The following is a 12013-nucleotide window of genomic DNA, read 5'->3' on the forward strand; positions in this document are numbered from 1 at the left end:
AACCAGTCATGAGCACAAGTAGGTCAACATTTTCTCCTACAACTACAACACTTCCAAAATCTTTGGTTCTTGAAATGTTACAATCACAACGTCAGCATCATCTTGTGCCCAGTACACTTCATCGCTACACTCCAGAAATTCCTTTTTAGGAAGGGTGATCAAACACATCTTGTTTCATTCGTTGTACAAGAACTTGTCCTGAGGGACTTGGTTCACCATCTCTGATTCAACCACGATGTCAACCGAAGAATGTTTTTGTGACCTACGAATCCTCTCAGCACGCTTTGTGCTACATTTGTCTCCCTCACATGGATACCCATCAAATACAATAGCAAATTGAGATCCAAATTGATGTTGCAGGTAAGAAACATAGCTTTGGGCTATTGCCTTGAAGCAAACATTTAGAGTCCAAGTCACTTTGTGGATAAGGCACCCTCCATAAAAATTTCGTTTGGCATATGGCAGTCTTAACTGCTTGGTTAAAAAGTCATCAGAATTCCCTTTTGCACCTAAGAAGCATTTCTCTTTGAACTTGAACTGACCTTTTTCCTGCGACCGATGTAGCACTCCTGTTGGTTCCTGAGGATGTCGAAGGCTAGCTGCTATCATTCTCTCATTAATGTACTTCTTGTAGCATGCTTCATGCACCATCACTTCACTGAGCGTTTTCAAAAAACGGGTGTGAGCAGACTCCCTGCGTTTAGCACTACAATCGATAAGTGTGCTCAGTCCTTTCTTTTTCACATTGCATCCACCACTCACCACAGTTTTTTCGCAAATGAAACACAAATTCATGTCAGACATACTCATTTTCAGCACCACAACATATACTGAATGGAAGCTACTCCAAACTGCGGGACCCTTATTGTTGTGTGCTAATAGCTGTCAGCGCGCTGTGAACAATCACTAGAGATAATTGCCTTCCGCCTGCCAAAGAATAAATATGCTTTTGTCTGCTAAAGAACAATTCCAACATACTTTTTCTTATAACTGATCATTAACATCAATCAACTGTAGAAAATGTACGGCACCTGCATGCAGTCGTATTACATATTGTAACACAAATAAACTTCACACAGTCCGACATGAATGTGTTCGTAGTTACTGAATATGATGATGCTGTTTGTCCTGGCCCTGCAGCAGAGTGAGATGGTAAATTCCAATGAATAACATGATGAGTAATATGTTTATAACACACAAATAGAAACTGAAATAACAGTGTTCAAAAATTAGGTAATTTGCCACTTTGCTTGAAATTTGAAAAAATGGTATTTTTTTTGACGCTCCGTAGCGCCTTAGATATTGGGAGTAGAAAAAAATGGAGAAAATCAAATTTGTAGAGAATTTTGTGCTATTTAAAAAAGAAAATAGACGTCAAAGCGATAGGAGCAAATGAAATTGAGATATTTTGAAAAAACAAAAAAGTCTGAAATTTTAGGAGACTGCAGAAAGTTTTTCCAAGAGAAATGTTGTTGGCAAAACTTGGTTTTCTAACCTTTCCAACAATATGAACGAGTTAAAAAAATAAAATCTTCTACCCCACCTTTTGCAAGGTACAGGCTTTTTTTCTGACAGTTTCACTGGACTAATTGGCCAGCCTTTCTGTCTCTCTGCAGATAACTATGTATCAGCCGATCTGTCTATATGCAACTTTAACTTTTTTTTTCCTTCCTCGTTATGAAATGCTGGTATGGTTGTAAGCTTTGGGACGAAAGGTGGCAGCAATTTCAAAACTACGCAATTTGTTAATTGTTAATCTCACATTGTGACAAATGTGTGCAATGCTCCAGCAGATGTCACAGCTCTAAATAATGGCATACCAGATTGCAGATTAATGTGTTATATTGATGAGAGATGTGGAAATAAATTTTAGAGATGAATTTGTGCTGACAGACATTCCACAAATACAGCTCGTTGTCAGATTGGATGAGGGAGCACTCGAATATGTTCATGATGCAGCAGCTTGGTAAACTGTACTCAATATGAGTTTTCAAGATAAATATAGTTTATACTGTGGTGGTGGTTAGTTTTCATCACATTTTGATATCATTTCACAACTTTAACCATCAATACTATATTATAATAAGTGAAATCTGCAAGTAATGTTATACGGGATGGTCAGAAACAGTCTGAAAAGCTTGTAAGGGTGATGCAGGGGTTAATTAGCATTGAAGTTAGCCAATAGGCTGTTACACATGCAAATTCAAGTGGCCTGCCAGAGTCGGTGTTGCCAAACATGTTCATCATTTGCTTTCCTAAAATTGAACAAGAGCATGATACAAAAATTGAACATATGATAGTAGTAAATGATAGAACCCAAGCCAAAGACTGAGCAGTCTCGTGCACTATTGCCTACGTTACTGACACTTTGTATACTGATACTTTGTATCTGGTGGGCCACTTGAATTTGCACACACAGTGGCCTGATTGGCTACTTCAATACTATTTAAATTGGAAACAGCAAAATCAATCAAATTTTTTTCTTAACAATTATTTTTCAGCACAACGTAGCCTGCTACACCCTTACAAGTTTTTCAGACTGTTTCTGACCACCTTCTATACAGGCCAAAATAAAATACCCGCACTAAAGTTTATTTAGTCTGCCACCTAAAACATTTGATCCTTACCATTGCTAATGCTCATCCTGGCAGGTCATCATTTTTCCAGAAGTACTTGATACAGACAAAAGAAAGCAGCAGAAACTATCTTGATAATAATTTATAGAATAGGTTCCTTTGATTTATGATTACACATTTCAGTTTTTGTCTACCACCTAAACAGTTTTTTAAAATATTTAAGTTTGAATCAAGGTAACATCTTACTTTATTCCTAAATAATGATTTCATTCCTCACCCTTTTATGTTACTTTTCAGTATATTGTAGATACTACTTCCAGAATGTGCTGGATTATTCTCACTTAAATGAATCAGTTTTTCCAAGCACCAGATAACATTGTGTGTAAGGAACAGCTTGTAATTGTAGTTATCTGAATGCTTCTTTACAGGACTGGCTTGGCACAAACTTGTAATGTGTTGGATTGTTGTATTCTGTAGTTTTATCAGTTTTTTATACTTGTTTCTTCAGTGTGCCTGTATTTTCTGATCTTGGAATTTTCAACACCACAAATAAAATGGCACTTTTTGTTTTTCTGTCTTTTTGTCAGTTCTATTTCATGCTTCATTAAACAGGATAAACATTGTTAAATTGTGCAGGAAACAGCACAGAATGAATGTCTTACAATTTGTGCAGGAAGTATACCAACTAGTGTCATTGATAATATTGTCCAAAAATATTTTTGCCTCAGTCTTTGCAGACTAGTTTTATTGTGCATGGATTCCTAATGGTGACCACATAAGTTTTGTATAGGGAATTCATTTGTTATTTTTGGTAATGATATGATACTAAGTAAGTTTTGGTTGACTAAGATACATTTTTGCAAACAGGAAATGCTGATGCAGCAGCAGAACTGCGAAAAGAACTACAAGCTCTAAGGCAACGAGTGGAGACCTTGGAACATGAGTTGAAAGTGAAAGATGATGAAGTGAAACGCCTCGGAAAGCAGCAGGCTGCACCTGACCAACAGTCACGCTCCCAGGACGAACGTATCAAGGTAATCTTATTGTAGTGTGCGTGTATGATACACACATTTAATTTAGGTCCAAAAAGCATATGTGATGGATGAGGAGTATCTTTGTATCAGCTGTGACAGTTTTTGCTTAAAGCAGGAAGAAGGAAGAAGTATATGCACATGTGCTGTGAAGGAGAAGAAAAGTCATTTCAAAGCTTGGACGAAGAGTAATGCAGGGTGTAGGGAAAGAATAGCAATAGAGGGCTATTGATCCATATACAGATTCCGGATTCCTTGTAGTGAGTTGAGTTGTATGCAGTTCAGAAGCCAGATTAGGATAACAGGTATGAAAAGAATATTTAAATAATAATGAAGAAATGCAGTGCATGAATGCAAAGAAAAGAAAAGCGAATGCAAAACAAAAAGGATGTGATAAGAATATGGTGATGGGAAGAGGGGACAAGGTGATAAAAGGGCAAAAGGATGCGGAAAGAAAAGTGACATCAGCTGGTTTCTTTCACTCATGTGCTGTATATTTGAGAAGTCGTCCTCTTTATCCACCACTACTGGGTGGCCAACACTGTCTCATTTAAGCTTAGCTGAAGAAAGATAACAATGAAATATGACTGGCTGTAAACCTTAACTTATAACATGGTAATATCAAAAGTTCTGTAATTTGTCATATGTCAGTTACAACCCACTACAGACGAGTAAGCTATAGACAGCTTTATCCATTATGTTAATTTCCACTTCAATGGTAATCAAATAGTCATAGATACCTGACATGCAAGCTTTCAAATGTTACTTGACATGTGTCAGCTCTTGACATTGTGAAGTGATAATTTGTAAATGAGAAGGGAATCCAGTGTGCCTGCTTATTATATGCAAGCATATTCTAAATAAATGCTAATAGCACCAGTAGCTGACAACATTTAAAACATATACCAAATAAAAACATTCAGTTAAGACTTGAGCAAAATGCACACAGTTAAATAATGGCTCCAAATAATAAAATCCTGATGTCAGTAAATATTAAATGTGAAGGCAACAACTACTAATGATTGACAAACATTCATGCCAGAGTAGTTAGCTACACAACACACACATTACCATGTACCTGGTTAGTAATAATGGTTGCTACACATTAGTAAAAACAGTGGCAGATGATCACTAAGCTACAGCCAAGCTGCTACTTAGCCTAGAGTGCTCATTCACTTTTCAATAACTTTAATGGCAACATGTCACTTAAAATTAAGGCAGTAACCATTTATCAAATGAAATTACTCAACTATTGGGTGATAATCCATTTATGGTAAATGGCACTAGCTGTAGCTTAATCTAGAATTTCAGTTTATATTGGGGACAAAGCTCCTTTATAACTGGACAAGCATAGGCTGGTCGATACTGACAAAAGAACAGAAGCATATGGCAGTAGCCTTCATGCACATAAATGCCCTGCACATCAACGCTCTACTCTTACTTACCACTCCTAGAATTAGAACAGCTCTTGCTGTAGAGTTTTGCTGCTGACAGAGAACGCACCAGTTAACAGTAATCAACACAAACCAGAAACTAATCAACACAAGACAACCACTTAAGATACACATGCAGATGTGCATTCAGCACAGACACTAAGATTAGAAAACCAAAATACTCAATGAGAAAATGCAAGGCACAATGTGACAACTCAGAAGTGACAGGCAGACATGTGTTGAATACACAGAGAATGCGGAACACACAACAAGAATACGAAAGCAAGCTGAGCAGCACATAGCAACAATGTATTTAGATGTGTACACGTTCATTCAGTACACAGACAGCCAACAAGATTAAGACAAATTAATAAAATATGACCAGGTAAATTTCATGCTCTCTTAGATAAGGCTCTTGCAAACCACAACCCAAACTGGGACATGCCCGACCAAGTAACAATTCAAACAGCAGTGGCCCAGCTGGTCTTCATTATGACAACCATATTCAGCTATAGCTGGTCAAGATTCCATACAATACACAAGCAAGATTTACCAGTCATTTCATCCTGACTGAGGTGCAGAATTAATTTTTCTCCCATCTATAAACTCACTAACTGTATCATGCAATCACAGATACAGGGGATTGACACAAGGTTTCTGTCGGATTGCACAAAGTCAATGATCTCAAAACAAAAGGTAGTACAAAACAACAGTCAAGTAAACTATTAGAAACTTACCTTCTGCTCAGTTTGCAAATGAGGATAAATCAAAATGCAACCTAAGTCACAAAGCATGCATAATTGCGGAAACACTTGCTTAAACCAAAACAAATTTTCCAAGATGTGGTGTGTGACTGACTGGGAACAGATGCACTCGCCAAACTCGACACAGAACCACTCTGAGATCAGCTTGTTGATGTCCACAGCAGGAAACAACACTAAGCTGCTGCTAATAGAAAACGGCTGATGCAGTTGATACTGTCACAATTCACATGTGAGTTACCAAATCATGTGACAGCTGAGAGAAACATACCAAAAACACTCCAACTTGCAGGAGCACACTGCACTGCATATAACTCCCTGCAGATTTTGTTCTGCGTCACTGAACTCACTATGCAAATGGTGCAATCTTTGGGATATGAAACTGATACAGGAATGTAATCAATTCCACTACTCAAGTATCTCAATTGACAGTTGATGGTACAAAGCATCAGACAAATAAACTATTGGTCCTTGTTCTTTTGCACATTTTGCATATACAGAGAATGTAAATGTCTCCATTAGCAGACACACAGCACTTCAAAATCTCATAAAGTGAGCCAGAACCAATTTCCCTAGACATTGTTGTCTAACACAACCAAAAACGCACAAGCTCATTGGTGCAAAACCTCAGACCAACAAATACGAATAAATAACCCATCCCTTAATAAGGCAGGTAGATTAGAAAATTTAAAAAGGGAAATGGATGGGTTAAAGTTAGATATAGTGGGAATCAGCGAAGTTCAGTGGCAGGAGGAACAAGACTTTTGGTCAGGTGAATACAGGGTTATAAATACAAAATAAAATAGGGGTAATGCAGGAGTAGGTTTAATAATAGGAGTTGTTAACACAAACAACATAGTGAACGCATTATTGTGGCAAAGATAGACACAAAGCCCACACCTACGACAGTATTACAAGTCTATATGCCAATTAGCTCTGCAGATGACGAAGAAATTGAAGAAATGTATGATGAGATAAAAGAAATTATACAGACAGTGAAAGGAGACAAAAATTTAATAGTCATGGGTGACTGGAATTCGATAGTAGGAAAAGGAAGAGAAGGAAATGTAGTAGGTGAATATGGATTGGGGGGAAGAAATGAAAGAGGAAGCTGCCTGGTAGAATTTTGCACAGAGCACAACTTAATCATAACTAGCACTTGGTTCAAGAATCATAAAAGGAGGTTGTATACATGGAAGAAGCCTGGAGATACTGACAGGTTTCAATAGATTATATAATGGTAAGACAGAGATTTAGGAACCAGGTTTTAAATTGTAAGACATTTCCAGGGGCAGATGTGGACTCTGACCACAATCTATTATGAATGAGATTTTCACTCTGCAGCGGAGTGTGCGCTGATATGAAACTTACTGGCAGATTAAAACTGTGTGCCCGACCGAGACTCGAACTCGGAACCTTTGCCTTTCGCGGGCAAGTGCTCTACCACTGAGCTACCGAAGCACGACTCACGCCCGGTACTCACAGCTTTACTTCTGCCAGTACCTCGTCTCCTACCTTCCAAACTTTACAGAAGCTCTCCTGCGAACCTGCAGAACTAGCACTCCTGAAAGAAAGGATATTGCGGAGACATGGCTTAGCCACAGCCTGGGGGATGTTTCCAGAATGAGATTTTCACTCTGCAGCGGAGTGTGCGCTGATATGAAACTTACTGGCAGATTAAAACTGTGTGCCCGACCGAGACTCGAACTCTTGGTAGAGCACTTGCCCGCGAAAGGCAAAGGTTCCGAGTTCGAGTCTCGGTCGGGCACACAGTTTTAATCTGCCAGTAAGTTTCATATCAGCGCACACTCCGCTGCAGAGTGAAAATCTCATTCTGGAAACATCCCCCAGGCTGTGGCTAAGCCATGTCTCCGCAATATCCTTTCTTTCAGGAGTGCTAGTTCTGCAGGTTCGCAGGAGAGCTTCTGTAAAGTTTGGAAGGTAGGAGACGAGGTACTGGCAGAAGTAAAGCTGTGAGTACCGGGCGTGAGTCGTGCTTCGGTAGCTCGGTTAGAGCACTTGCCCGCGAAAGGCAAAGGTTCCGAGTTCGAGTCTCGGTCGGGCACACAGTTTTAATCTGCCAGTAAGTTTCACAATCTATTGGTTATGAGCTGTAGATTAAAACTGAAGAAACTGCAAAAAGGTGGGAATTTAAGGAGATGGGAACTGGATAAACTGACTAAACCAGAGGCTGTACAGAGTTGCAGGGAGAGCATAAGGGAACAATTGACAAGAATGGGGGAATGAAATATAGTAGAAGAAGAATGGGTAGCTCTGAGGGATGAAATAGTGAAGGCAGCAGAGGATCATGTAGGTAAAAAGACGAGGGCTAGTAGAAACCCTTGGGTAACAGAAGAAATATTGAATTTAATTGATGAAAGGAGAAAATATAAAAATGCAGTAAATGAAGCAGGCAAAAAGGAATACAAATGTCTCAAAAATGAGATAGACAGGAAGTGCAAAATGGCTAAGTAGGCATGGCTAGAGGACAAATGTAAGGATGTAGAGGCTTATCTCACTAGGGGGTAAGATAGATACTGCCTACAGGAAAATTAAAGAGACCTTTGGAGAAAAGAGAACCACTTGTATGAATATCAAGAGTTCAGATGGAAACCCAGTTCTAAGCAAAGAAGGGAAAGCAGAAAGGTGGAAGGATATATAGAGGGACTATACAAGGGCGATGTACTTGAGGGCAATATTATAGAAAGGGAAGAGGATGTAGATGAAGATGAAATGGGAGATATGATACTGTGTGAAGAATTTGATAGAGCACTGAAAGACCTGAGTTGAAACAAGGCCCCAGGAGTAGGCAACATTCCATTAGAACTACTGACGGCCTTGGGAGAGCCAGTCCTGACAAAACTCTACCATCTGGTGAGCAAAACGTATGACACAGGCAAAATACCCTCAGACTTCAAGAAGAATATAATAATTCAATTCCCAAAGAAAGCAGGTGTTGACAGATGTGAAAATTGCCAAACTATCAGTTTAATAAGTCACGGATGCAAAATACTAACGTGAATTCTTTACAGACAAATGGAAAAACTGGTAGAAGCCGACCTCGGGGAAGATAAGTTTGGATTCCGTAGAAATATGAGAACACGTGAGACTCTACGACTTATCTTAGAAGCTAGATTAAGAAAAGGCAAACCTACGTTTCTAGCATTTGTAGACTTGGAGAAAGCTTTTGACAATGTTGATTGGAATACTCTCAAATTCTGAAGGTGGCAGGGATAAACTACAGGGAGCGAAAGGCTATTTACAATTTGTACAGAAACCAGATGGCAGTTACAAGAGTCGAGGGGCATGAAAGGGAAGCAGTGGTTGGGAAGGGAGTGAGACAGGGTTGTAGCCTCTCCCCGATGTTATTCAATCTGTATATTGAGCAAGCAGAAACAAAAGAAAAATTCAGAGTAGGTATTAAAATCCATGGAGAAGAAATAAAAACTTTGAGGTTCGCCGATGACATTGTAATTCTGTCAGAAACAGCAAAGGACTTGGAAGGGCAGTTGAACGGAATGGACAGTGTCTTGAAAGGAGGATGTAAGATGAACATCAACAAAAGCAAAACGAGGATAATGGAATGTAGTCTAATTAAGTCAGGTGATGCTGAGGGAATTAGATTAGGATATGAGACACTTAAAATAGTAAAGGAATTTTGCTATTTGGGGAGCAAAATAACTGATGATGGTCGAAGTAGAGAGGATATAAAATGTAGGCTGGCACTGGCAAGCAAAGCGTTTCTGAAGAAGAGAAATTTGTTAAATCGGGTATAGATTTAAGTGTCAGGAAGTCGTTTCTGAAAGTATTTGTATGGAGTGTAGCCATGTATGGAAGTGAAACATGGACGATAAATAGTTTCGACAAGAATAGAATAGAAACTTTTGAAATGTGGTGCTACAGAATAATGCAGAAGATTAGATGGGTAGATCACATAACTAATGGGGAGGTATTGAATCGAATTGGGGAGAAGAAGAGTTTGTGGCACAACTTGACAAGAAGAAGGTATTGGTTGGTAGGTCATTTTCTGAGGCATCAAGGGATCGCTAATTTAGCATTGGAGGGCAGCGTGGAGGGTAAAAATCGTAGAGGGTGACCAAGAGATGAATACACTAAGCAGATTCAGAAGGATGTATGTTGCAGTACGTATTGGGAAATGAAGAAGCTTGCACAGGATAGAGTAGCATGGAGAGCTGCATCAAACCAGTCTCAGGCCTGAAGACCACAACAACAACAACCCATCACATGGTTCTCCAATGAAAAGATAATGCATGTAACCCCGATCACCAACAACCCTTCATTATGGGAACATTCTGGAGTGAGCCAAAATCGATTTCTGAATGTGTAATACATGTCTGATCCAATCACACACGCACATGGAACACAATGGGAAACCACACACACAGCAACTTGCTGGTCCATAGTACATGAAATCAACTCCAACCATAGCTGGCAGAAGTTAACAACTCTATCAGATAGTTGAGCAAAATACTCAAAGAACTTCCGCTACTTAGGAGAATACTAAATACTATGCAACTCCACTGTGCTGCACATGACAGCTGGATGAGAACCTATTGCAACATTTATGTACATCTCTGCTATTCAAGGAGGAAAACACCTTCCACCACAACTGCTAGAGATGGCGCATAGTGCTCACTAGTTCTATTTTACTGTGCATCATGAGAGAAGAGACTACATCTCTGACCGCTGTGGGCCCCAGGCCACGAAAACAGTCACTAGGGAGCATCACTTTGACAGTGTGTGCCAAGCTTGGTAGGTGACAGGACTTTAAAATCCCCAAAAGGCAGGACCACATGACCCACTGGGATCATCTGAGCTTCATATAAATTAATATTTATCAGTTTTGTCATTTTCATTTTTCCTTATTCTTTTTTGCTTTGTGCTAATCTGTTGCTCAGACCCAAGCAGATGTAATGTAAGAGTCAAGTGTGTGTTTGTATCATACCTTATCAAATTATCCACCATAGACTGTATCAGTGTGAATCCTATTATGTTGTGTGCATTTCTTTTGTGCATCACTGGCAGTATCAGTTATTTGACTCTGGCTTCTGAAAGAAATGTCCTGTTTGCTGCAGTCTCACATTTCCTCCTTTTATCATCTTTGATTTTTACCTGAAAAAGAACATGCTAATAATGTCTCCCAAATGGATGTGGAGGCAGTCCATATTTATATTTTTAATGGTACCTTTTCATTGCATTGGCACTGTGATAAATTTCAAGTATGGGACTGTTTTGCTCCACAAAGTGATCAATCTATCCATATCAACATATAGCTCTCAGGAAACAGCTGATAAACATGATATATGTAATTAACAATAGTATCGTAAAGCACTATGTTTAGTGCTGTGAGAAGTTTTGTTTTATGGAGAATTCCTGTTTTAATTAGGTAAATGTCCTTTAAAAATTAGCAGTGGAAAATAGGGAAGTGTGCAGCCAGTTCACTGTAATGGACATTACAGAGAGTAAACAATAATCAAAAATGAGGAAAGACAACAACACTTTTGAATTTTATTGTTGTGAGACTGCATTTATTCATTCATTCATTCATTCATTCATTCATTCACATAGCATGTTCCATTAATCCCGTTATGAAGGAGAGCATTCAGTGTAATGGAATGGGTCAAGGTATTCATTAATAGTCAGAAGCAATCGCTGCTGGCTATGTATATGAAGTATAGTAAAAACAGTTTTTAACTAGGGCTAATCTACTCACACAGATGATAATGGTATAATTTCTAGCTTACTTCATATCGGATTATTGTTAATTACCACCAATGCTTCAGAAAACAATTGCGTGAAACCTACAAGATGTGAAGAAAAATGATGCATATCAATGGGTAGGGCATCTCTCCAAGTTTAAAATGGTTATATGCACTGTAGAAAAAGTAGAGTGTTTACAACAAGGAGGCAGGCACATCAGAACATGCAGACAAATCATCCGCTGTGCCCAATAGCAGACAGCCCAGTGAACAGATTTGTAAAGCAGGCTGCTGTCATAGTGACTTCAGTGAATTGTATGCATATGACCTTCCACATGTACTGAAGTTTCCTGCATCACAAGCAGTATCCATATTGCACTGATACATGTCCATTTTCTGTATGTCTTGTAGTTTTATACAGTCATCTTCTAAAACCTGGGAGGTACTAACAATCCTGTTTATGAGGTGTTATAAAAAAGTAACAGGAATTCT

The 12013-nt window shown here is 38.9% G+C and overlaps 1 protein-coding gene across 3 annotated transcripts in view; it reads left to right on the forward strand.

Moving 5' to 3' along the window:
- Nucleotides 1-12013, forward strand: part of LOC124615784 (homer protein homolog 2) — a 374488-nt gene that overhangs the window by 335564 nt on the left and 26911 nt on the right. For all 3 annotated transcript variants that reach the window (XM_047143901.1, XM_047143899.1, XM_047143902.1), the window contains exon 8: nucleotides 3444-3610. In XM_047143901.1, the coding sequence (XP_046999857.1) occupies nucleotides 3444-3610 (167 nt within the window). The remainder of the gene's footprint in view (nucleotides 1-3443; nucleotides 3611-12013) is intronic.

This window comes from Schistocerca americana, chromosome 5 (genome assembly GCF_021461395.2).
Source record: "Schistocerca americana isolate TAMUIC-IGC-003095 chromosome 5, iqSchAmer2.1, whole genome shotgun sequence".
Lineage (NCBI taxonomy): Eukaryota > Metazoa > Arthropoda > Insecta > Orthoptera > Acrididae > Schistocerca > Schistocerca americana.